Genomic DNA, 27957 nt, shown 5'->3' with positions numbered 1-27957 from the left:
TGAACTTTAAAGATCAGATTTATTTGGAGAAAACAAAAAACCCACAACCCAAAGGATGGGATTTTACATCTCAAGACATCTTCCAGGTAGTAAGTCTACAGATTACAAATCATTTTCATAGAAGATATTTTTGTACAAATTTTACATGTATTCAGGGTGGGATATAAGTCAACCCCTGTTTCTATTTTAACAGGGGGTAGGGTAGGGTAGGGGACAAAACAGCACTTTTTTGGATTTAACTATTTGGGAGTAGACATGAAGAAGGCAAACTCTACCTTTCCATTATCTGCAACCAATGGTTTAAAAACCCTGTTTGATCTTGGTTCTCTAAAAGCCCACTTCTAGTTACTAGCCGACCCTGACAATTACTGGAGGTGAATTCCCTGGACATGCCTTTTGCCCACTGGGTAAATGGTTCCTTATGCCCACTGCTGCAGCACACAGACCAACATTCTGCAGGGCTAGCCAGGCTTTAGACTGAGACTGAAGACAGAAGGACTTGCAAACAAGAGACCAAGGAGTCATTTGTCCGCAATATAGCAGTACTGCCCATGAGGGGGAAGAATTCCATCTACCAAGTTGACTCCTACAAAGGTGCATATAAAAGCAGACAAATTAAGCTACTGTGTTGCAAGAGAAACCAGGACCTTGTTAAATAGTTCTTTCCATTATCATTTATTCTCTCATAGGAAGATAAAAAAACAAACTCCAAAAAGCAAAATAACCACATTGGTCTAGGCCACATTATAAATCCAAGCACTGGTGTGGGATTTCAGTGGAGAAGAAAACTTGTAAAAACCCCCCCAAAGTCATAAGAAAGTCTTCCAATTTAACTGTCTCTGTTTACCCATCCTTATTCACCACCCAAGACCATCAATTCTAGACTACTCTGATCTGTAAGAGGGGTCAAAGCAGCAGGAGCAGGCATGGATGGAGGGAAGGAATGAGAATCAAAAGACATCAAGGAGCTGATTTGTTTTGAGAAAAGCAGTGATTCCCCATGTCACAGCTTCCAGTGGCTGAGATGTAAAATGCCTGAGAGAGCAGATCCGTGAATTAAATGGATTGCTTTTTGGGAGGTGAAAGTAGTGTGAAGAACATGAGATGACAAGAGTGAATTTTTTAAAGCTTCAAGGTTTCAACAGAATATGGATGCATTTGAACTTTCAAAAAAGGATAGCAGTTTAGTTTAGAAAGGGCAAAACCAGGACACACAAAAGACTGGGAATTCCCGTGACCCTTAAGTGCTTCCTGCTCCAGGAAATAAAGTGTTTACTGGAGGTCACACCTACTACCCAGTGCAAACTAATCCATCACCTCCCAAAAGCTTCTTTTCAAACCACGATTTCCCCATTTATTTTGGTCCCCAAGCAGTCCTCTTCTTTAGTGGCCTGTAGACTCAATCCCAACTACCCCCCTGGGGGGTAAAAAAATAAAGGAATTTCCCCTAGGCTGGCCCCAGTAACTCAGAATTAAAGTAAGAGGAAGGGCTGGCAGCCTCCTGGAGACTAAACAATTTGAGAGACTAAATCTACCTTTCCAAGGATGGAAAATTTATTCAGATAATGTTTGAGAATTCATATATGCCACAATAGATTAAGAATTAAAAGGTAGAAATCTCACACTTCCTTATACCTCCCCTACTGCCCAACCGATCCAGACATTTTACCACTGTCATTACCATTTCTTCTAAATGGAGGCCCCCTAGGCACTAATCACACAGGCAACTGCATGGTATCGTAAGAACACACCACAACTTTTCCATTAAAAAGCTGTAGTTTCTGTCTCTCTGGCTACATTGGCGATTCTCCGGTAACTTCAATACTTTAAAGGCTGCAGCAGCATGCAAAAGAATTTCATTTCATTTTTTAAAAAAAAGTTAAGAAAGGTCTCCAGGAGATGGTGAGTTTTATTTGTCTTGTCTGGATAGAGGTTTGATTTGCTCTTGAACGTTCCAGGGTGGAGAGACTAGGAGAAAGCACAGGACGCAGAGGTCTATTCAGTGTAGTCTTCTCCCTCATTTTCATCTTCACCATCCACAGAGAGCGCAGCATACTTGCTTGCAGAACTGAACTTCTGCAACAGACGAGAGCGACAAGATAACCAAGGTCTTAGATTCCCACATCGAAAACCAAGACAGGGGCTGGGGAGATAGCTCAGTTGGCAGAGTGCCTCGCAAGCACAACGCCCTGGGTTCGACCCCCAGCACCGCAAAAAAAAAAAATAAATAAATAAAAAATAAATAAAAAAAAAGACACCAAGAGAGAATGCAAATACTTTGGCAAATGGGATGACAGTCCAGACTACACCCACTTGCTCGCTCACAGCATTTTCCAGCAGAGCTGTCAGGAAGAGGGCCAGAGGCACACGTGTCATAAACCACTTTACCTTGCAGGAGGCATGAGAGAGTAGAAGGCTTGGCAAGGAGGAAAAAGCTTATCTCAACTTCTTTCATTAGTCTGAACAACACGGATGATGTCTTATCTCCAACCACTCTGCAGTCCCAAATGCAAAGGAGGCCAATAGGCAAAGGAAGCTGACAAGCTGAGGTTAAGCCATTAGTTACTTACGGAGGCTGGATTTTCCTCAGGTTTCTTTGGCTCAGGTGCAGATCTGGAGTCTTGATCTTTTTTGCCCTCTTTCCTACAGAGATGTAAGCTTTTATAAAATTGCATCTTTGGAGGGGACTCCCCCAACACACACAAGCAAGAATGTAGTTTTGACTCAAAGAGCAGGTACATCTGTTAACAGTTCATGCTATATGGACATCGCGTGCTCTGAATGTAACTTTTTATTTTGTGATGACTTTGGCTTGTTTGCAATGAGAGATCTGGTAGTGCTTGGACAACCAAGAACTTAATTACAAAGACCCATGTTATCTAAAACCAGATCAAAAAATTGCCGACGATGAGAAAGAAAACATGCATACCTATCTGACTCCTTCCAGTGATCTTTGTTCCCTCCATCTCCTGGACCACGGCTGGAGTTCCCAGTTTGGCCTTTTGGGACACTCATTCCATCTATTTTATTTTCTTCTGCTTGAGCAGAAATGCAAAAACAAAGACAAGTGAAATAACTACTCTTCCTGTCTGAGGTTACCCTCAAGTAGAAAAAAAACTGTGCCCACATACAATGAGGGAAATCAAACCTAACCCCAAGCCAGTCTTTTCCCCTAAAGCTCTTCTTCCTATGTCACTTTTATGACACATACACACCTAAACCAAACAAGACCCACTGGCTGGGACGATGATGCATACCTATAATCCCAACCACTTGAAACACTGAGGAAAGAGGATCCTAAGTTCAAGGTCACCCTAGACAATTTAGTGAGACCCTGTCTCAAAATAAAAAAAATAAAATAAAAAGGGTTGAGTTCAGTGGCAAAGAACCCCTGAAATCAACCCCCAATACGGGAAGGGGGAAAAAAAAGAAAAAAAAGCCCCACTATAGGGTTATACCATTTGAAAAAGCAATCTGGAAACAAGGACCATGATGTTCTATAGTAACTTTGACCTTGCTGATGGTGACATTTCCAATCTGGACTTACTATGCTATAAATATGTTAATTTCCTTCCAAAGAAAGGTTTTACCAGAAAAGGGTAGGGCTTCAAACCCTTTCTCTGAAGAGACCACTCCTGCCCTCTACCGGCAGGAAAAGGTAGACAATCCAACACAAAGCTTTTGGGAAAGCAAGTGGCACTGATCCAAGTTTCTTGGATTTTTTGGACTGGGCGTTTATCCTGGGTGTATTTTCATTTAGGTATGTAGATGAAAACATTACCCTAGGTATGGTCTTACCTTTCCTTGCCGGTCCTTCCTCAGATGGCTGACCTGGAGCTACTTTCCCGGCACCACTAGAAGGAAAACATGATTACAATCATCCCTTGTTTCAGGAAAAGAACACATAAGAAACTTACAATTACTCTGCACATGCGGTAAGCTTTACAGAAAACAAGAAGTCCCATCTTTAACGTTACAGACTATTAAAATACAGAAAAAACAATGAAAGCAATAATGTTTATTAACTGCTATGTATTTTAGAATTATCACAATTGTACAGGTTAGTAGTAGTATCCTTTTTTACAAAAGAGGAAAGACAAAGATCTAAGACTTTAGTAAAGTGACCTCCCATGGTCATACTGCCAATATGTGGCAGGGAAACGACTGATTCATGTAAGTGTTTGCAGATTTATGTGGCATAAATACTCCATCATGACTGATTTCAAGCCAGTGGAGTGATAATCGGCTATCAAAAGTTCAGAAAATGGGCCTGGTGCAGTGGTGCACACCTGTAATCCCAGCACTTGGGAGTCTGAAGCAGGAGGATCATGAGTTCAAAGCCAGCCTTAGCAAAAGCGAGGTGCTAGGCAACTCAGTCAGACCCTGTTTCTAAATGAAATACAAAAACAGGGCTGAGGATGTGGCTCAGTGGTGGAGTGCCCCTGAGTTCAATCCCTGATATCCAGCCCCACAATAAAAGTTCAGAAAATGGAACAACTGGCTTTTACGAGCCAGCTCCAATACACCTATGAATCTGAACTCAGAACCACGACAACATAACTTATACACTCCGTGAGGCCAATGTCCAAAGGGCATTTTCCATTGTTGTATTACATTTATTATTTAAGGCTAACCAGCTGCTGCTTCAAGCTGACTCACCTTGTGGGGGATTGCTGCTCTGTGTCTGAGCTCTGAGATCGAGCAGGAGGGTTAGAACTTCGCTTCACCCACGCATTCTCCTTTGGTGGAGGGGCTGGCATTACCTTTAGAGGCTGATCAGGTTTGGGAGGCTTAGAAGTTGGAGAGTGACAGTCTTCCTCCTTATTGAGTGTTTCATTTTCTAGAGATTTCTCACTCTCTCTCCTTCGTGCATCTGTGAAGTCAAGAGTGGGAAGGTCAACTTATGAAAGAGAGCGAGAAACAAAAAAGACACACTGACTTATTGTCCTAGCGTCTACCAAGATCACAACAGGGTAGAAAATGGTCCACACATCGATATTTAATGCTTTCCATCATCATTCTTAAATGAATGATCCTGTTTTGGCTGCTAATGAATGGAATTATCCCTAAACTAAGGCTCTCATATGTAATTTTGAGAAAAATGCTTTACTGATGCAGAGAATAGGAAAAATAATGATTGTATATATCTTCACAAATAGCTATCTGCTGGGTTTGGTGGTACATGACTGTAATACCAGCATCTGGTAGGCAGGAGTATCCCAAGTTCAAGGCCAGCCTCAGCAACTTAGTGAGACCCTACCTTAAACAACAACCACCACCACCACCACCACCACCAACAACAACTAGGGATATAGATTCAGTGGTAAAGTGCCCCTGGGTTCAATTCCTAGTACCAGATCAGTCCACGAAATTAGGAATTTGACTGAATTTAATAAAGAAAAGTCTCTGCATACTTTGGTTATGAACAGTTCACTGAAAACAGCAATAAGGTGATACCCACCCTGGTCTGACTTACTTCTGCCAGATGTGGCTGAGGTTCCAGTCTGTGATGATTCACTTCCTGTCCTTGACCGTTCCCGTTCCTGAGTTTCTTCACTTCGCCAGCTTGGGTGTCTGCACGAAAGACATTTAACAAGAAATACGTTGTGTCCAGCTCAATGAAGGCTCATCTGGAGCTGTGCTAACTCCCAAGAACCAGCAATTATTTTATCAGACTTGCTTCTTCTATAGGTGCATGTGTGTATCTTCTCTTCAAACTATAAGGTTATGAAAATCCTCCGTCACCTCCAACATCATCATCTTTTATTAACACAATCCTACAAGCCATTCATAATAGGGCCTTGCTTTTCAAGACTATATTATATGGGCTTGGGGTTGTGGCTCAGCAGTAGAGTGCCCATCTAGCATGCATGAGGCCCTGGGTTCAATTCTCGGCACCACATAAAAATAAAATAAAGGCATTGTGTCCACCTACAACTAAGAAATATATACATTAAAAAAACAAAAAACTATATTATAGGGTTCTGCACTACTACATAGAATGCCACTCTTTAAATAAATACCTGTTATAATGATTTCTTTCTTTCTTTCTTTCTTTTTTTTTTTTTTTTTGCGGAGTTGGGGTGTACCAGGGATTGAACTCACGGGCATTCAACCACTGAGTCACATCCCCAGTCTATTTAGAGACAGGGTCTCACTGTGTTGCTTAGCACCTTGCTGTTGCTGAGACTGGCTTTGAACTTGTGATCCTCCTGCCTCAGCCTCTCGAGCTGCTGGGATTATAGGTGTGTGTAATGATTTTTTTTACTATCCTGAAATAATACTTATAATAAAACTCTAAGTAAAGACACACCAAAATTAATGCAAATGAATTCCAAGCCCACACTTAACCAAGAGAAAACACTTTCTATGCCAACTCCAATAACTTGAAAAAGAGGTAAATGTAATTTTTATTAATTTCGTAACATCATCTCTATAGCTAATGAAATTTTTTGGATTCGACTTATTGTACCACAGTGGGGTTTTATTCAATAAATAAAAGAACTGGCATTTTTTTTCTTGGAGGACTAATACTCATCTATAAAAACAGACACAGACCATAATTTGCTCACTTTTGTATTAAAGTGCCACCAATTTACATTGTGGCAGGTATAGCAAAGGCCTTTCTAAAATTATGAGGAATGGGGTACTCTGTATGGTATTAAAGTGTTCCATACACTCCAGATTGCCTAACATCCCAGAGCCCACTAAATGCTTATCAGTGACCACCAAAAGAACACAAATTTCCCAAATGCCCCCATTAAGCAGCACTAAAAATACGAATGGAAAATCTGTAACTACAGAATACCTCATTGGGGCTGGGGTTGCAGTTCAATGGTAGAGTGCTTGCCTAGCATGCGTAAGGCCCCTCGATACCAAAACCAAAAAACAAACCTCACCTCTCCCTAGGCCGCCGCTCTAGTTTTGGCTCATCCAACTGGCGCTGTAATTTTCTCCTGCTCCTTCTGTAGCCGTTCTTCTACTTCTCTTTCTCTAGCAGCTGTGTCAACAGGTTTTGCCCCTCCAAAGATGGAAGCTGCTCGACTGGACTGGGAGGTGCTAGCAGAGGAATCATCTTCCTTAGGAGTACTCCGAGGCTTTAGATTCAGTTTGGGTCTTTGGGGGGGACCTAAGTTAAATGAAACTCTAAGTAATAGTTTTCCAAATCATCAGAAGCTAATGACTGCAAGCCAGATTCCCAGACATAGCTCTTATGAAATGCTACATGGGATTCAGGTTAGTGGCCCAGCCAACCCAGCAGAGAATGGGAGATCAGAAAATGGGCAACTTAAATATCAAGTTCCATTACTCTTTCCTCTACCATTATGACAGAGACTGCAGGAAAGGCCCCCCAAAGATACAAATATAAGCTATAAATTAACCATTTCATCTTGTTTACTTTTACCCAGGAAGAAATGTTCAGCCACAATAAACTACTGGACAAAATTATCTTGATTTTAAGAATGGGTTGTGGTCCTTTGTGGTTCATAAGTGTAATGATTGGGTGTTCATGCTGCTGTGTGAGATATACCTCTCTCTAAGCCTTGCTATAACATTGGCACATTACCCGTCTGACATGAAGAGAACAGAGGTGCTGGGAGGAGGATGAGCTGTGGAAGATGGGTGTCTTTCGATAGGTAGAAGAAGAGCTTAAGGAAGACTCTTAACTATAATACGAACTCTGAGGGAAGTAGATTTCATCCTTGGTATCAGAATACTCTAAAGATAAAGCCACGCATAATGGTGCATACTGGTAGTCTCAGTTGCTTGGGAGAATGAGGCAGAAGGATTCTGAGGCCAACCTGGCAATTTAGTGAGACCCTGTCTCAAAATAAAAGGGCTGGGGAGTAGTGCAGTGGTAAAGTGCTGCCCAGAAACACTGAATGGAATTGGAAAAAATAGTGGATATTAAAGCCTTGGGCAAAGTTCAGTTTTAATATAAAAAGTTAAAAAATTAGGATTTATAATATAGTATATTAGGGTCATTTTAGAATACTTAATTCTAATTAGTGAACATCAATTGTTGTGGCACAAGGAACTATAGTTAGCAAAACTTTTTCTCTTTCTACATGAAGGATCAAACCCAGGGGTGCTTAACTACTGAGCCACATCCCCAGTTTATTTTTTATTTTGAGACAGGGCCTTGCTAAGTTGCTGAGGCTGGCTTTCAATCTTTGATCCTTCTATTCAGCCGGGATTACAGGCATGGCTCATCACACCCAGCATCGTTTTTTAACCTCACTGTGCCAGTTATCAACAATTAGACCATACTTAATATTTGATTTCTTTCCTTTGAGAAATGAGTTTAACACCATTGATTTTAAGTGTAATTTGTAAAATAGTATCACAACATGACAAAGCTGGGCACAGTGGCACAAACTTATAATCCCAGCAATTCAGGCTGAGGTAGAAGGTCAAGTTTGAGGCCAGCCTGGGCAATTTAAAAAATAAAACAGCTAGGGATGTAGCATAGCACAGTGGCTGAGTGCTCCCGGGTTCAATCCTCAGTACCACCACCATCAAAAAGAAAAGGGGGGATAAAAAAGAAGTCTAACACGTTTTCTTTTCCAATATATTTTAACAAAAAAAAAAAAAAAAATATATGCAAAGCATATACGATGAAAAGAATTAGACTTTATTTCCATCACGGCATCTTTATCCAACAGTCTTTCTAAGCTCTGTAGCAATGCATAAATTATGTTTCAAAACTGGAAGTGGGTACAAATTTAAACTGCAAATTTCCCAGTGTCCAAAAGCAAAAGAAAATGTTTACCTCTATCATCACGCCTATAATCATCCCGAGAGTAATCATCTCTGGAGCTCCATGACCGATCGTCCCGTCTGTCATACCGGTCTTCATACCGGTCCCCACCTCCTCTGTAGTCATCATCCCTTCGGTACCCACTACCAAATGCTCTTCTGCCACTGCCTATCCTGGAATCATAGCCTGAAAATAACATCACAAATTGTCATCATCGTACAGAGGGGGAAAAAGGCAAAAATCAAACAAAAAACCCAAAACCCCCAAATGAAAACAAGAACGAATTCTTGAAACAAAACTTTAACTAAACTATATTATAATTACCCCTATCATAGTCTCTGCTGCCTCGGTCATCGTAGCGATCCCGGCCCCCATATCGATCCATGTCCCGGCGTGGGCCATCACGATATCCATCTCGATACCCATCCCGATATCGGTCTGAATCATAGCGATCTCGATACTCTAGAGGAAAAAAGAGATAGTTAACACCATTCCTTTTTTCTTTCACACTGTAAAAAGAAACAGTAATACACTGAATCATGAGTTCTTATTCACTGCTATCTCAATGTTTATAAAGATAAATCATTATTTACAAAGAATAAGAATTCATGATTTTTCTTAATTTTGCTAGGTCAACAATTTGGAGGAGGGAACATGTAAAAATTCCTATATATTCCATAATAAATTTCCAAGGGCTGGGGTTGTGGTTCAGTGGTAGAACACTTGCCTGGCATGTGTGAGGCACTGAGTTCGAATCTCAGCACCACATATAGATAAATTAGTTAATTAAATAAAGGTCCATCCACAACTAAAAATAAAAATTAGAAAAGTCTCATTCCTTAAAAAAAAAAAATTTCCAAAAACTTAAAAAGGTTTAGGTTTAAACCCCGCCCCCACAAGAAGTAATCGCAGTCAGGTGTAATGATGCACACCTGAAATACCACGTACTTGGGAGGCTAAGGCTAGGAGATTACAAGTTTGAGACCGTGTCGAGGAGGGAGGGGTGAAGGGGTAAGGGGAGTAAGCACAATCATTAGCAAAATATAGTTGGAACTTTCCATGCTTAACACCAAAGATCCAGTCAAAGACTGGTTTAAAAAGTCTAACATGGGAAAACACACAAACCATAAATCCGAAAGGCAAACAATAGTTAAAAAAAAAAAAAGTGTGACATATAACTTAAAAAATGATCTTTTAATGGAAACTAGGAGGGTATCATTTTCTACAACCAAAATGGCAAAGATTAAACATATGGGGTTGGTAAAGTTTAGGGGCATAAGTTAGTTCCTGCACTGCTGATCACTGTTTAAAACAATTTCTAAGAATTTAGAAAAACTAACTTATAACAAAGATGTACATACAAGGATATTCACTGCAATACTGTTTATGGCAATAAAACTGTGAAGCACACAAGCTGTATATGAAATAAATAATAGGACTCCAACTAAAGCATCTATTAAAACAATCACTTACTAAATGTACTTTATATACATGCATACACATGCTTATTAGTATCAGAAGCCCCCCAAACCAGAAATGTTAGTCTCCTATATTTGAGGTGTTGGGATAGAACCCAGGGTCTCATGCATACAAGCAAGCTCTCTATCATTAAGCCACACACCCTAGCCCAGAAATCTGTATAATATATAATGTAGTAGATCTAGTGGCAGACAGGGAAATAGAAGTCATAGTAGTTCAGGGGGCTGGGGTTGTGGCTCAGTGGCAGAGTGCTTGCCTGGCACGTGTGAAGCCCTGGGTTTGTTCCTCATTACCACATAAAAATAAAGAAAATAAATGTATTGTGTCCATCTACAATTAAAAAAAGGAATAGTTTGCTCCAGTTGTCTGCTGTCAGTTCTTCCAATTTTCTAAGATAAACCAGAAACCAACATTTTAATGACAAATCTTAATCTCTAAATATAAACTCATAAAAATATTCTGAGGGTCAACAATTTATTTGTGCCGGTGAAACAGGTCTCTTGTCACTACTGCCTTTTCTCTTGGGGGTGGGGTGGGGTGCAGTTACTGGGGATTGAACCCAGGGGTGCTTAACCATTGAGCCACATCCTCAGCCCTATTTTGTATTTTATTTAGAGGCAGGGTCTCACTGAGTTGCTTAGCACCTTGCTGTTGCTGAGGCTGGCTTTGAACTTGAGATCCTCCTGCCTCAGCCTTCTGAGCTGCTGGGATTACAGGCATGCACAATTGCACTCAGCTCATCACTGCCTTTTAAAAATAATGATTTCTTTCTGGAAACTACATCGCTATTTTTATGTGACCAGACATAAGAGTCCCTGGTATTTTAAATCTTATTACAAAATTAAGGGGCTGGGGAGATAGCTCAGTTGGTAGAGTGCTTGCCTTGTAAGCACAAGGCCCTGGGTTCGAACCCCAGCACCCCCCCAAAAAAAAAAAATAAAAAAAAATAAAAAATTAAAGGAGGTGTGGCTCAGTGGTTGAGCGCTTGCCTGATATGTGAGGCCCTGGGTTACTCAGCACCACATATTAATAAATAAAATAAAATCGAAGGAAAGCTAATGTTAACAAAATAATTGTGCACAGAATGAGAATCTAAAATAGTACACAAGTTCAAAACCAACCATGTGCTTCGTTTTGAAATCTATTTTTAATTTCTGGAGAGATTGATGAACTAAGTACTTGATTTATTATTTAGATAATACAAAATTACAATAAGCTTGCATTTTCTGAGAAAAAACCAGACCCAAAGTTAAGAAATGAAGCACATTACATGGGTGTGCAAATTCCAGTAGTTTGGGAGGCTAAAGCAGGATGATCATGAGTTTGAGGCCAGCCTCAGCAATTAAGTGAGGTCCTAAGCAACTTGGCAAGACCCTGTCTCAAAATAAAAAAGGGCTGGGAATGTGGCTCAGTGGTTAAGTGCCCCTGGTCCAATCTCTAGTACTCTCTTGCAAAAAAAAAAAAAAAAAAAAAGAAGCACATCAGTATGCTGTTGAGATTTTGTAGTAATATTGAGTGTAATAATACCTTTCCCTTACATTGTCTTTTTTCTGGCCTAATGTATTAGATAGGAGCTTCTGCCCTATGGGTGTTGTCTGGGACCTCTAACTCCTGTTAACTAAAGGCTGACTTTGGGGCAGTTTTGAATAACAACAGCATACTCACTCTATTATTATCCATCCAGCTTGTTCTAAATTCCCTTAAGGTGTCAGGTGAGAAAATAGTCATGTTCCTTGACTCAAAACAGGACCCTTGGTCCATCTGCTTTTTCTTTCAAGAGCCATTTCTTCCTATTAACAACAGAATCTCTTGCATAAATGCTGAAGAGAAGTGTAGTTCTCCCCAAGGTTTTGTTGGGTTATATATATCACATGGTAAAGTCAGATTATAAAGTTGTAGATTTAGCCTTCCTTTTGACCTCTGCCACTTTTGTTCCTCCTTCTTCAACACATTAAGGAAAACTCTCCTCTAATAGGAGGTACCTATTATTGTGACCCCAATCTCATTTGATAGAGTTCACCAAGTGTCTTGCAAAACCTAAATGTCTGTTCTTCATGTTTCTTTTTATTTAAAATATTTCAAACATTAAAAAAAAGCAATTATAACAAATATGATTCCATCCCATGTTAGGTTCAGTGGATATAAATATTTTATATTTCTTCTTCTTTTTTAAATACCTTAGCAGGACACATGTCTATAATCTCAGTCACCTGGAAGGCTAAGGAAGGAGGATCACAAGTTTGAGGGCAGCCTCAATGACTTAGCAAGACCATGTCTTAAAAAATAAAAAAGGACTGGCTATATGTAGCTTAGTTGTAAAGCACCCGGGGTTCAATCCCTAGTACAAAAAAAGGTAATATACTATAGATTTAGTAGTATCCCTAACTCCCGTCTATGATCATGAGGGCAGTTACATTACCATATGAAGGGTTATGGAAAATAATATTCCTATAAGACAGTTCCCCAAGAAAAACAGAGGGACAGCATAGCTTGGGAGGAGAAAATTGGCCAAACATTAAACCTCTCCTAGAGCATTCTTTCCTGATAACAATGTGCCCTGGCGGGGGAAGGGACAGATACTGAATGCTGGGTCCTAAGCCTTGACCTTCCCCCATGGACAAGATTTGAGTACTCATCCCTTGGATATGGGCTCTTATTTTCCCAGACAATAATGAGTTTCAACCTTTTTACAACTACTCTCCTATATTAAGATTTTAACCTGTTCAACTACCCCTGACGGTCAAAGCTGCACAGACACAGCTTCCAATGATTACATCATTGTACCCTATAAAACCAAAATCCCCTCTGCCACATCTCCAGCCCTATTTAGTATTTTATTTAGAGACAGTCTCACTGAGTTGCTTATTGCCTTACTTTTGCTGAGGCTGGCTTTGAACTCATGATCCTCCTGCCTCAGCCTCCCAAGCTGGTGGGATTATAGGTGTGTACCACTGCACTTGGTCTATCAGGTGTATTTTTATAATTTTACAATGTATTACTAACACTATTATTTTCATATTTTTATACATATGTGATTTCCTCCCTTGGGATAACAGGTCTTAAATTTTATCCTAATTGTTATAGTATATTAGATAAAGGATTTCATTACTTTCCAAACATTATTAACAATATTCAGACTTTTTCCATGTATTTTAATGAGCTTATATAATCATCCCCATAATGGTTTTAGTCTAGATTTAGGTGGTTTATGTAAAATGACATTTTAATTTATGTATGTAGTTAATGCAGTTGATGCTTGTAGAGAAGTTCTTTACATAGCAACCTTGCTAAACTCTTACTTGACTCAACTAGTTTACCTGTTGTGTTTATTCATAAACAAATCATCCCCAAAGAGAAATGTCTGTCCCATTTGTCCTTTTTTTAGTAAGGTTTTAAAATATGAAAGTCAAATTCTCCTTTTGCATCTACCAAGTCTTTTGGACATTATAAAATGTTTTTTCTAAGCTGGGCATGATGGCATGTGCCTGTGGTCCCAGGTAATAGGGAGGCTGAGGCAGGAGGATAACTTGAGGCCAGCTTGGGCAACACAGGGAGACCCTGTCTCTTAAAAACAAACAATCAAAAGCCACAACTACATCTACTACATTATTCTATCTGTTAATGTAATCTTGTACAAAAATACACTGTCCTATCACCACACAGATTCCAAGAATACAGGAAAAAAACTAACTTCATAAAAACAAACTTACTGTCTCCAAAGCTGTCATCACCTCTTCTAGGTGGATAGTCGTCAAAGCTGTCTGTGGCAGGACGGGCCCTCCAGTCTGTGTCTGTTTTGTCAGAATCCCGATTTCTATCTCGGCCAAAGGAACGATCATCCCTATCTATAGATAAGAGTAAAACAAAAATCCACAAGATACCTCATTAAGACTTTCCCACTGTTTCTCACACAGCAAACACCATTGTAATAATCCCTCTTTTATATCACACTGTCATCACAAAGTTGCCCCTGTAAGAATACTTTGAAACGTAACCAGATTATTCTTTTCCTCACATTATTCCTACCAGTTGAATGCATCTCTCTCTCATATTCTGTGTAGTACAGGAGTCCCTGAAACATACATGAATGAGGTTCCTCTTGTGCCCAATATACTGCTAGATAGCTAATCTATTTTTTACAGATTTAATGTCCATTTAGATCTGTCAGGGCGTCTCAATTTCAACACTACTAACATTTTGGGTTGAATAATTCCTGGATGTGGAAGGGCTGTCCTAACGTAGGTTAATCCCTAGATTCTACTTACTACATACTAGCAGCACTCCCTTCAGTTTTAACAACCCAAAATGCCCTCAAACATAGTACAAATCCCCTGTGGAACAAAATTAATGAGAACTGTTACTCTAGATTCAGATAGGCTCACCACAATTTCTATTTTATTTTGTCATTCTAGGACCACTACCAAACAGCAAAGTTCTACCAGTTTTCTTACCTTTATCCTGTGCTTGATCAGCAACATCCACTCGAATTCTCCTGTTACCTAGAGACTGAGAGCATAGAACCATATTAACGAACCTTTTGCCCCATTATGCACAAATCCCATTGGAGTGACCTTGAATGTCTGGGCATAGCAAAAGCACTGGGGGGAGGAAGATAAAGGAAAAACACTGTAATCTAGCCAACACTCCTAATTTGTTGGCTAAAGAAGCCTTTTATAAAGACTTGAAAACTGAAATAACCTCTTAAAACTCACAAATTTAATTTGGTTTTAAATGAGTATTAGGCCAATTAACTTACTACTTTTACAAAGCCAAATGTTACAGAACAGAACCAACTTTTTAACTATTCAAGGCAATCTATGAAACATAATGAACCAGAAATAATTCCCATTTAGCTAAATAAAAGGCATATATGGTGTCAAAGCAATCATTTGTTCAAACATTTGCACAGTCCTACTGTGGACCAGCAAAACTGCATAAAATGTGTTATGATCTTGGATTATTTAACTCAATATTACCTTTGGATTAATCAGTTCCTCCAGGGATGCCCTATAATATCCCCCCCACATCATTACTTAACTGCTTTGAGCCCAATTAATTCTCTGCTGATTTTTCCTCATTTCATAGAAGTTATAGATGAAGGACAACAATGACTTTCAACATCCCACATTACATAAAATGCCACCATGATAAAATCCCTAAATAACAAAGTAACTCCTAAGTCTGAACCATGGTAATACTTTAAAGTTAATTCAGCCAACCTTAGATAGTAACAACTACATGATATTCTTTTTATTTTGTGGTACTAGGAATTGAACCTAGGATGCTTTACCACTGGGCTATTACTCCCAGTCCACTGCATTTTTTATTTTGAGACAGGGTCTTGCTTAGTGGCCCTGGCTGGCCTCAAATTTTCTACCCTCTTGCCTCAGCATCCAGAGTTGCTGGAACTTTAGGTGTACACCACCATACCAGCTGGTATTTTTCTCATCTAGACTGAACAGAGTTAAAGACAGGTAATGTTAATGAAATCTGAAAATGATCCAAGAAGAATTGTCAAATGTCAGGTCTGAATGACAGAATTATGGAACGGGAACCTTTCTAAGAAATAATGAAGGGTTTCTTTGTTTCTGTAGTCAAAAGAGAATAAAAAAAACATTTTCCCACCTTCCTAAGTATAAACTTCTTGTGTCTCTGGTAGGAAAACATTTATTTAACTATGTTAATAAGAAGGAATGTTGAGTGCAGTAGTGCACAACTGTAATCCCAGCAATATGGGAGGATGAGACAGGAGGATGGCTAGTTGCTCAGGGCCTAAGTTGCTGAGGCTGGCTTTGAACTCAAGATTCTCCTGTCTCAGCCTTCTGAGCCGCTGGGGTTACAGGTGTGCGCCACTGTGCTTGGCTCTGTCATAGAATTTAAAAAAGGGCTGGGACTGTAGCTCAGCGGTAAAGATAGGTTCAATCCCCAGTATAAAAAAAAAGCAGCAAAGTGTAAGGACTTAATGTTGACTGTCTTTCTATAAAACATTTCTAGAAACACATATTACAAAGAACATCTCAGTAAGAAATGTTTCCAAGTCCTCTTAAATTACCAAAAACCACCACTACAATACTCTTAAAAATGAGATAGTGGGCTGGGGAGATAGCTCAGTCGGTAGAGTGCTCGCCTTACAAGCACAAGGCCCTGGGTTTGATCCCCAGCACCGCAAAAAAAAAAAAAAAAAAAAAAAAAAAAAAAAAAAGATAGCACTGTGTGTGTGTGTGTGTTGCTGGGGAAATCAAAACCAGGGCCTTATGTGTGCTAGTGCTCTACCACTGAGTTGCAACCTCACACCTGAGATAATGTCTACCTTTTTAAAAGTACTTTTTAAAGTTATAAATGGACACAATACCTTTATTTTTTAAATTTATTTTTATGTGGTATTGAGGATCAAACCCAGTGCCTCACACAGGCAAGGCAAGGGCTCTACCACTGAGCTACAGCCCCAGCCCCCTAAAATAATGCCTTTTAACACTAAGCCGGTTAACTTGATTTTTTGTTTGCCTCTATCAAGTCAGATGATTTTGAAAAGATTAAGTTATAAGATGTGAAGCAAAGCAGAGTGAATCAATGTAGATTTTTTAAAAATATATTTTTTTCTAGTTGTCAAAGGACCTTTAATTAATTAATTTATTTATACGCAGTGCTGAGAATCAAACCCGGTGCCTCATACATGCTAGGCAAATGTTCTACCACTGAGCCAGGACCCCATTTTAATGGGCACTTAATGTGTTGGGTTTCTGCCAGTTTTACATTTAAGTGTTTCCCTGAATTATTTGAATCATTGTATTTGCTTAAGTGTGACTTGCTAGATGCTGAATGTTAAATGATACTTTGTTAAATAATGTAGGCTCTTCTTTGGGGATATTATGGGAACCTCTGAAACAGCTGCTCATCCAAACTAAAAAGTATCAGTTTTATCTGGACCTGTACTCTTAATCCAAGGGATTTTACTTTGCAGGCTGAGGCAGGAAGATGGGAAATTTGAGGTTGGTCCGGGCAACCTGGTTAGACCCTGTCTCAAATTTTTTTAAAAAGGGACTGAGGGTGTAGCTCTGTGGTAGAGGCCCTGAGTTCAACCCCAATACTGCAAATAAAAACAAAAGCAAACAAACCTGTTTGACAAATAAGAGATTTGTGAGCTCCCACCTCAAACCCTCCCCCGTCCCCTTAATTTCTTTACCTCTTCATTGAGACTCAGGGCACTGAGCAGGGAATCCAGGTCCTCAAACTCAGCATAGCCAAAACCTTTCAACCTCTCTGGATTGCTGGGTTCCCGTGGTAAACGTACGGCACTGATCTGTATAAATAAAAGAGAAGTTTTTTAGGGATCACATAAGCATCATTATACATGCAATGAATTTCTCTGAAGAATACACAAGAACCTGGATCTCTTGCCAGTAGGAAATCTAGTGTAGGCCAATAGAAAAAACTTCCCTTCCTCAAAGAAACAACACCCAACATGTTTTCAGTGTATTCCTTTTATTTCTAACTTTGCTTTCTGCAATATTTTTATAATCTTTTGTGGTTTTATTAAGAGCAACTGTCCTTCCAAAGTTAATTTTAGTCACTGCCTTCAACATCTAGTTTCAGACAGTAATTTGCTTAAGGACATGCATGGATGGTGAAATAAGAGTGTAAATTCAAATCTGCATCTCTTTCAGTCCACTTGTATTTAACCACTACTGACAACTCTCACACTCCTGCTGTTACTTTGGACAATCTAAAGTGTTTATACTTACATTTAATCCTCTAAAGAATTCCTTAATGGAGTCTTCTGTCACATCATAGGGCAGGTTCCCTAGAAAAGCAGTGTAGGGTGGCGATTTGGGAAGTCGGCTCCGGTCAATATTGGGTTCCCGAGCAGCCCGTGGAGCAGTGGGAAGGATGGAACGGTCAATTGGAGGTGCCCTGTACACATCATCATCATTACTATGCCAAGTGGTTGAAACTAGGATAGAAGAGCCAATAAAGGAAATTAGAGGAAAACTCCCTTACGACCATCCTAGAACAAGAGGATCCATGCTAAGTGGTTAAGTATTAAAAATACTGAATCAAAATAAACAGCCTAAAGGAGGTGGGGACTTGGTAATGAAAATACTATTTTTTTTTTTTTTCCTGGTACTGGGAATTAAACCCAGGAGCGCTTAACCACAGAGCCACATCCCCAGCCCCATTTTGTATTTTATTTAGAAATAGGGTCTCACTGAGTTGCTTAGTGCCTCACTTTTGTTGAGGCTGGCTTTGAACTCATGATCTTCCTGCCTCAGCTTCCCTACCTGCTGGGATTACAGGCCTGTGCCACTGTGCCCAGCAGTAATGAAAGTACTTTTAAGTTTTTGAAATGTTAGTATCAAAATGTAAAAGTACAAAAACAGTACTTAGTATCTGGGTTTTGTTTCTGAGTATCTCACAGGCCTTTAAAGGTCTGACATTTGTTAATAGAATATGGTATTTATTTCTTACATCAAACATTATTGAAGGCACATTACTATGTATCAAGTACTTTATATTCATTATATACCATCTTAGCTTTTTAACAATCCTGTGAGGTTATTCCTCATTCTACCTAAACTGAATCTCTAATATCAGACAGTAATTTGTCCAAGGTCATGAACAGTACAGAACCTTCCTTACAGTCCTGTCCATAAAATTTAATTCAAATACCAACACACAGGGAATGTACAACCTATGGGAAATTTCCTATTTTTACTATGAAAATAGAGCACAAAAGGAAAAAATGTTCTTTTGGTCTGCAGTAAAGAATTTTAGGAAAAAATGGTGAGAGGCTGAGGGTGCAGCTTAGTGGTAGAGTGCTTACCTAATATGCACAAGGTCCTGGGTTTTGATTCCCAGCATCACAAAAACCTCTTCCTATGTTGTTCCTGGTTACTCCCTGAAGGCAGAACTTGACGAAATGACAGACCAATGATTCTTCTGTATTTCCCCACCATAGCTACTATTCCTATTCCTTTCCCTCAGACCACTTTCATCTTAAATTCATTCTAGTAACTTCTAGAACTAAGTGTTCTTCAGTTCCGGGTATACAAAGCTTATAGATTGCACTGCAACATCACTTTTTGAGGACACCATAAAATTTTAGATCTGAAAGGAAGATAATCTAACTGGGTGTGGTGGCATACAACCTTAATCCCAGCTACATGGGAGCTGAGGAAAGATGACTGCAAGTTTGAGGCTAGGCTGGGAAACTAGGCAAGACTGTCTCGAAAGAAAATAAAAACTAAAATAAAAAGGTAGAATACAGTTCAATACCCAGTTAACTACCTCCCGACCTATTCTTTACTTTTAAGGAAAACAACTGGGTCTTAAAACTTGAAAAAAAGTTTGTCAATGCCAGAGCCAGAGCTCTGAAAAAGGTCTCCTGATTGTCCATGACCCCTACATTTCCTGCCACAAAGTGATATTAAACTGAAGACTATGTAATTAAGATTTCAGGTTCTTCAAAGTAAGAGCCTTTCACATTACAAATGATGCAAACTGTTATAGAACACTTTGTTTAGAAGATAAAAAAATTCCAAGCATGACAACAAAGAAAAAAATTACCATCTCCTTCCAGGTCGTCTGTTTCATCAGCCCAGCTGACTGGTTTGGGGACATAGGTGCTTCCTCCACCAGTCCCCCCATCCTCAGCCAGAAAGTCTGTTAGGGAGATAGTCTTCCCCTTCTTATTCTTCTTTTTCGCTGTTTTAAAAAGGCAAGAAAAAGACTGTGCATGACTACTCAGGTTATTTACAGAGTTTAAATATATTGATAAAGAAAACAATGAAGTTCAAAGGATTGGATTACGAAACGTGAAGAAATACTGTGCAGATATAAGTATGTAGAAAGCCTAACAGAAGAATTCGACAGTTAAGTGAAAAACTCTGCAGGATAAATATTATGTGTAAATACACATTTATGCATGGAAAAGGGAAGGCTGTCCAACATTCCCCTTTATGACTGGGGTAGGGGGAACCTTTTACTTTCTGTTACATTTGCTCAATTACCATTTGAGATTGTGTGTGGTGCTGGAATAGAACTGGTTCTTACCACATGCTAAGCAAGTGCTCTATTGCTGAGCTACACCCTCAATTTCACTTGAGATTTTTAAGTGTAGCAACTACTTCTACTTAGAACAGGTTACATTTATTGTAGTTTGGATACAAAGATAAACAAGACAAAATCCTTACCCCTAACACAGCTTGTATGGCACTTTTGAGTACTGTTGGGATACCTGTAAAATAACTATGTAAGGGAGGAATCCTAATTACCAATTTATAGAGAAGAAAAGTAAGTCTCAGAGAGGTTAAATGACTAGCCTAAAGTAAGAGTAGATGGCAGAGCTATAGTTAAAGCTCATGTTTTTATCCTATTAAACCCAAGGCTTTTCCAACTGTACCATAGGTATCCTAGCCTCAAAGCAGCTTATTATTAATTTAACGACAGGTTATCATAACCAGAGTAAAATGATGCACTCAGTGTTATCTGCAAGTGTCTAAATATTTAAAACTTATACACTAAACCTCTCTGCCCTCTAGAAAATAAATTTATCTTTCCTTAAGATGAGATATGACATTAAAAGAAAAATATAAAACCCTAACAAGCAACACATTTAAATTTTGTGGTTACAAAAAATACAGTTATCTCCAAATGGCTCCATTTAGTGGACTGACCCTGGCTCTCTATCCTCAGAACTCTGAGATGGCACAATCAACAGCTAATTCAGAAGGACAGAAGGGACCAAGTGAAATTCTAGAACTGGTCTAACATCAGTCACTACATGATTGAAAAAAAAAGCAAGTGGCTTTGTTCTAACAAAGACCGGCTTCATTGCTTTTATCATCATGAATTCTTTCTCCATAATCCAATTCTTGTCTTATTTTCAACCAAGAAGACTATAGGTACCTGTAACTTAACACACCACTTGCTTAACTGAAGGTACTCTCTCACTTGGTATCTGTCTTTTAAAGTTCAAACGCCAGTTTATTAAAAAAAAAAAAAAAAAGTGACCTGTTTGCAATGAATGTTACACACAGCGTTCTGTATATAAGACTGTGAAGTATTATGATCTCAAAGTGCAAATCAAATCAACCTGGCTGCAATAATATAAAAGGCCATAAAATGTGAAGCTTCCATATTTCTCACATGATTTATCATTAACCTGGCTCCAAAACTAAGATTAATCGGGTTCCAAAGTATCCTTTATGATCAACCAGACCACAGCTATTCTATTCTACAACTTCAAAAGAAAATTGTTACGCAGTAGTTGGGTCTTATCACACTGATTCTGGTGCAGCTCTTAAGGAAAGATCTAGAAAAAATTTAATAAACTAATGTGAATAAGACATAAGGTAAAATACTTAAGAGTACATGGGCTTATTTGAGTCCTTTTCATATCCTTTAATTAAAAAACCATTATCTGATATTGGCCAATATTGTTATATTGTGCATGTACAAATATGTAACAACAAATCCCACCATTTTGTACAATTATATAATGCATCAATAAATAAATTTTTTGAAAAGCAAAAATTGTCTGGGATTAGTATGATGCCTGCCAGATACCCTTACCTCATATGGCTTAATCTAGTATCATTGCCTAATATCCAGTTATTAACCTGTTCCACAATCAGGAGACTAAAACAGAACTGGAGGTCAGTACATTAATGAGGTCAAGTTCAACATAAAGACAAGTTAAGAATACGAGTAAGACACACCCCCTTTCTCCTTGTTCTGTATTATGTATCTCATAGCAAAACAGCATAATCTAGAATTAACCTGCCCTTTGGTCTGACTTGGCTTAAAACAGTTTTGTAGCTCAGTTTCTCAACTCTTACAATTTTTTTTTTTGTAGTTGTAGATGGACAGAATGTCTTTGTTTTATTCATTTATTTGTAATGTGGTGCTAAGGATCAAACCCAGTGCCTCACACACAGTAGGCAAGAGTGCTGCCACTGAGCTACAGACCCAGCAGAGTTTCTCAACTGTTAACACGCTCTTGACAGACAAAAGTCTCACAATTAAAAAAAAAAGTATATATAATATATATAAAATGAGCCTTTATTTTGTGAATTTATTTATATGTGATGCTCAGAATCAAACCCAGTGCCTCATACATGCCAGGCAAGCGCTCTACCACTGAGCCACAACCCCAGCCCTCACACTCTTATTTAATGTTATTTGATATTTCGAAATAAACTAGCATGACTAAATATATTAAAAACCACTGTTAATTTCAAAGTTTTTAAAAATAGCACATCTGCCCTTCCCTGTCACTTCTCACTCCCTCCAGTTGAGAAATTACTGTAGGATGAGTCTTCAAGATAGGCTAAAATTCCTTTTTAAGAGCTCTAACTTACTTACATTTAGTAGCAACACTGACTCGGTCACAATATAAACAGATTTAATACCTAGGTTCACACATGTTTAGGATTCCATCAGTGTTCTCTTCTGCATTCTAAGTATTGTTAATGCTCCAGGTATATCGATCCTTTGCTACAATGACTGAATTCATCCAATTCTTTTATCTGCCCTCAAATCAAGTACATATTTTGGGAATGATAAAAATCTAGACTGGCCGCTAGTTCTGTATTTCCAAACAAATAACACCTTAAAATACTGTACGCAATAAAACTTACAACTTATTTGTAAAAGGCAACCCTATTTCTGCATGACTATCTCTTCTCTAGGATAGAAAATGTGTATAGCTCTCAACATTCAGATGAAGTTTCATCAAAAATTACTTTTTAGGTGGTGGTACTGGGGATCGAACCCAGGGGCTCCACTGGGCTACACCACCAGGTTCTTTTATTTCTTAATTTTGAGACAGGCTCTCACTAAATTGTTGAGGCTGGTCTCAAGTGTGTGATTCATCGCATTTAGCTTTCAACCCCTATTCTACTTTTTGCTTGGATTTACCTACTCTGAACATTGGTACAAATGGTATTACATCCTTATAAATAGTGCTGCTATGAACACTCCTGTACAAGTTTTGGTGACATTTTCTTACTCTCTTAGATTACTTAGTTTCAGAAAGGTTAAAACCCTGTAAGGGGTAAGACCTAAAATTACATGTAATTTTTGTCAGGAGTGGTGGTGCATGCCTGTAATACCAACTTGGGAAACTGAGGCAGGAGAATTTCAAGTTTAAGGCCAGCCTGGGAAACTTAGTAAGACCCTGCCACAAAATAAAAAGGCTGGGGAATAGAACTCAGTGTAGAGCACCCTTGGGTTCAATCCCCAGTAGCACGATAGTGGTTGGGTAGGGGGGAAATGACTGCTAATGGGTAAAGTTTGCTTTTAGGGTAATGAAAACATTTTCAAATTAGACAGAAAATGCCATCAAACTGTACACTTTAAAAGGATAGATTTTAGCTGTGTGGGGTCATGTACGCCTGTAATCCTAGCAACTAGGGAGGCTGAGGCAAGAGGATCACAAGTTTCAGGACACCCTCAGCAATTTAGCAAGGCCCTAAGAGGTAAAGTACCCGTGGGTACCACCCATGTACCAAAAATAAATAAATCAATTGATAAATAAAATGTTTTACAGTGTATAAATATCTGAATGAAGCTGTTATTAAAATGAGCGCCATCAATTTCTCCAAAATTAAGTACTTTAACAATTACCAAATGCTTCCTTAAGCAACATCATTGAATAAATCTACCCAAATAATAGAGCGCTCAGAATTAAACTAATTATACTGTTTAAAGCTCAGCCATAAAAGTTTCAAATGACATACTATCATGCTGAGAGGCCTCACTTTTACTGCACTATATATCTTAGCAGAGTAGAGAGTAAAGACTAAACCAGTACTAATAAGTTCCATCTCCCATGTTTAGTTCTACGACCTCTGTGTCCAATTTCTTCATCTTCACATAATAAGGAGTACCATATTGCCTTTTTCTTGCCCCTCCAGGGACACTTAAGAGCTATAAAAATTACAAGTTAAGATTCTTGCTTTGTACATTTCCCTATTATTAGGATTTTAGCAATATCTCTTATAAATCTCATAAACATAAGAAACTACTTGGGAGTGTGTACTCATAAATAAGCACTTGTGTTGCCTTTAAAAAAACAAAAAGCAAAACTCACATATGACTTGTGAATTATACCCCGGAGTTGTCATTAAAGTGAGTATGTGTATCCCTTTTTTCCACTGACATATCTTAGGAACACTGTTTTACTTTAACTGATAGTACTGTATTTGTATTTCAACTTTCATAAGGAATTTTAGTCTTGACTTTCTGAACCTAAGTATCCTATTCTCAGAGTAACAAATACATGGTAAAGGATGGGATCTGACTTGTGAAAAACATAATGGCAACCCTTGAAACCATTTTTTTTTTAACTAGGAAGGCCAACACTATAACATGAAAACAATCTCTAACCATCTTCTCCCCATAAAATCATACAACAAAGAATTCTGAAGAGTTATGCAAACGAAAGGCCTAACAGTTTACATACATTGTTTACAATTTTAAATGTTATCCTATTATCAAACATATTTGATTCCTTATTGATAAGGGGAGAGGAGATAAACTGTCCACTTTACAGATGAAGAAACTGGGACTCAGCAGGTGTTTTAGTCAGGCTTTAACCTGACTAAAACAGTGACAATGAAAATTTAAGGAGCCAGTCGCATGGAGCACACATGTAATCCTAGTAAACCAGGAGGCTGAGACCCTGTCTCAAAGAAAACAAAAGGGGCTGGGGATATATGTAGCTCAGTGGTAGAACGTCTCTGAATTCATCTACAGTACTGAAAGAAAAAAGAAAGCTGGGCATGGTGGCACACACCTATAATTTGGGAGGCTGAGGCAGGAGGATGGAAAGTCAAGGCCAGCTTCAATAATTTAGTGAGGCCCAAGCAACTTAAGAGAGGGTCTCAAAATAAAAAAAGGGCTGAGGATGTGACTCAATGGTTAAATGCCTCTGGGTTCAATCCCAGGTACAAAAAAAGAAAAGAAAATTTAAGACCGAAAACACCCTCAACCCAGGGGAACTTTACTGCCAAGTTACATCCCCATCCCTTTTTATTTCATCTTGAGACAGGGTATCACTAAGGTGCACACGTTTGTCTAGAACTTGTGATAGTAGCTGGGATTACAAGGGTGTGCAGCTGTGCCCGACTAAAATCTCACTTTTTTTTTTTTTGTGGTGCTGGGGATTGAACCCAGGGCCTTGTGCATGCGACGCAGGAACTCTACCAACTGAGCTATATCCCCAGCCCCAGAATCTCACATTTTAAAGGAGCATTCTTTTAAAGAGGTCTACTAAGAAATTAAAAGCCCAAGCTCAATGTGTCAGGTTCCTAGGAATTTAAACTATTCTCAATCAATAGTCATTCTTAGATACTTTCAGTTACCGAAAGTCAGTAATAGGTTTACACTGGAAACTTGTACTGCTAAAAAGAAAGTTAGAGGCTGACCTGGGCAACTTAGCAAGATCCTATCTCAAAATAAAATAAGAAATGGGGATACAGTCCAATGGTAGAGCACTTGTCTAAGACTGCAGAAGCCCTGGGTTCAACCCCCCAGTACCATGAACAAAAACAAGAAAACGAAAAAGACCTATGACATTGTGTTATGTATCTCCGGAGAGAAAATAAAAACCCATTTCCAACTTCTGGGAATATTGGTAACTCAACAAAGTCAATGCCATAGGAAAAGACTAAGATAGGGTAAAGAAATTTGATAAACTACAAATCTCACTAAAATGTAACCTTGTGCTTAGTCTCAAGTGCAAGCTAAAAAGATTTACTGAGCAGAATTAAAGGAGTTAAGAGTTTCCAAGGTGTAGATAAGAACAAGAAGGGACATTAATGAACAAATCTCTAACCAGTCTGGATTTCGCTAACAGGATAAAACTAAGGACACAAATCACTATATTTTTCACCTCTAAATACTTCACAGACACTATGGAGAAGGGGAATACAGATTTTTCACTAAACTGATACTTAACTGTCAAGGTGGCAAATCTAGGCCAAACAAGTACATAATTAACTTAAAATACATTTTCAGTAAACTTCAGATGATGTTTTGGGGCAGCAATTAAAACTGAGGATGACAACTTCATACTTCCAAGTTGGAGAGGAGGAGTAAGGAGCCTAAGATTTTGATCTTGCTCAGCCACCTGCAAACAGTGCAACCTTGAACAAATCTTTCACTTTCCTCAGCTGGGAGATACCATTCCCTCACAAGACAATCAAATGAGACAAGAAACAGAGTACTACACCAAAGCTGTTTTGCTCAAATGCAATCAAATCAGTCACCTTTTTTAAAGGCTACCATAATTCTTAATTCCCCAGTAATAATAGAGAAGGTAAATTCCTGGTTGAGAAACTTGTGTCTAAAGACAACTTAAAACATATTTTGCAGAACGAGAGTCAGACCAGGGAAAAGAAAACTATATTCCTAAAACTAAAATTAATGTCACAGCATGTTATAAGGCCCACTGCTGTTCTTTTAAGTTCATTACAAATGCAAGTAAACTTGCACAATAGTGATACTCCCCTCGCCAAAGAAGTCTTTTTAAAAAAAAGAAAAGAAAGAAAACATCAAGTATTATTTTAATAGCACCTCTTAGAAGTTTGAGTTAAGGAAAAAAGAAAACAAGAGCTGAGCCCTACAATGAAACTGCCAAAATTCAGTCAAATGGAAGTACCATAAGAAGAGGATCTGTTCTTGCCCACCACTTTATCTTCCAAAACTTAAGAACTGTGCCTGGCATATAGTTTGCTCTCAGTAAAAATGTACTGATGGAATGAAGCAAGAAAAGACTAGAGGGAAATCTAAGTGCCCACTCCGGCTTCCTCTTCTCCAACACGTGGGCACAGCACACTGAATTCCCCACGTCGAACCTCAGTAGCGCCAACCTCCAAACCTAACACTAGTCCCCGTGAAGTATGGGAAGACACACTGTATAACCGGAGGGACATAAACAGCCCAACACCGACGAGTAAAAGCTCCCCATCTGGACTCCAGCGCATGCTTCTAAGGCGCGCCGACTCCACTACCCCCTGGCTCTCCTACCGCGCACGCGCACTACTGCCCTCCTCCGCCCCTCCACCGACTCGCGCTAGCGTTCTAACTGCCCCCCCATTCCCCTGCCCCCACTCCCGTCCGCAACGGCCTCGCGCCTCGGAGACCTAGTCTAATGTGCACACGTCCGCGCGCCAACCGCCTTCTTCCTTCCTCCACGCCTTCACGCGGGCATAGTACTTCATGACTATGAGCGGCCTCGTGCCTCCCCCAGATTCTTTCAGCGCTCCCTCCTTCAATTCAACTCAGAGTCCACCATTACTGCCTACTCCAACCTCGCGCAGACGGGGTGAAAAGGGTGTGAGGGGGGGAGGGGACGGACACTTTCCCCTCCCCCCAAACATCCCGGGGCGATAACCTAACACAGCCACGCTGCCAGCCTGCCGCAGTCCCCAAGCCCGAAGGGAGCCGGTTGCCACCCACTCCCCGACTCCAGGAATGAGTGGATCAGGCCCGGAGAGTGGTTTCAGAGCCCAGTCCTTGGCCGCGCTCGGCCGCTCACTCACCTGAGGCCGCCATGTTGGGAGAGGGAGAGAGAACGCAAAGGACCCGGATGAGGCAATCACGTGATTTATAGCGGGCGCGTCGGGCTAGGAGACGCGAAACTGGGAGGGGGCGGGGAGGTGAGGACCGGAGACAGGAGGCGGGGCGCCGCTGCTTTAGGTTCGTAAAGCAGC

At 39.5% G+C, this 27957-nt stretch overlaps 1 protein-coding gene and 2 non-coding genes across 3 annotated transcripts; 2 read left to right on the top strand and 1 right to left on the bottom strand.

Moving 5' to 3' along the window:
- Eif4b (eukaryotic translation initiation factor 4B) lies at positions 1-27933 on the bottom strand. The gene is given in 16 exon segments (XM_047548782.1): positions 1-2076; positions 2571-2643; positions 2930-3035; positions 3799-3854; positions 4660-4873; positions 5477-5574; positions 6900-6952; positions 6954-7129; positions 8774-8947; positions 9086-9223; positions 13951-14085; positions 14692-14746; positions 17424-17540; positions 17983-18191; positions 19805-19942; positions 27787-27933. Coding segments are annotated over 16 exon segments (1836 nt in total). The 5' UTR covers positions 27800-27933; the 3' UTR covers positions 1-1995.
- Positions 7474-7577, top strand: LOC124984149 (small nucleolar RNA U13). Its single transcript, XR_007108608.1, has one exon. It is a non-coding gene; the product is annotated as a small nucleolar RNA U13 (small nucleolar RNA).
- On the top strand, positions 11092-11166 carry Trnat-ugu (transfer RNA threonine (anticodon UGU)). Its single transcript has one exon. It is a non-coding gene; the product is annotated as a tRNA-Thr (tRNA).
- Positions 27934-27957: the final 24 nt, after the last annotated feature.

This window comes from Sciurus carolinensis, chromosome 4 (assembly GCF_902686445.1).
Source record: "Sciurus carolinensis chromosome 4, mSciCar1.2, whole genome shotgun sequence".
Taxonomy (NCBI): Eukaryota; Metazoa; Chordata; class Mammalia; order Rodentia; family Sciuridae; genus Sciurus; species Sciurus carolinensis.
This window is presented reverse-complemented; position numbering and strand designations above follow the sequence as displayed.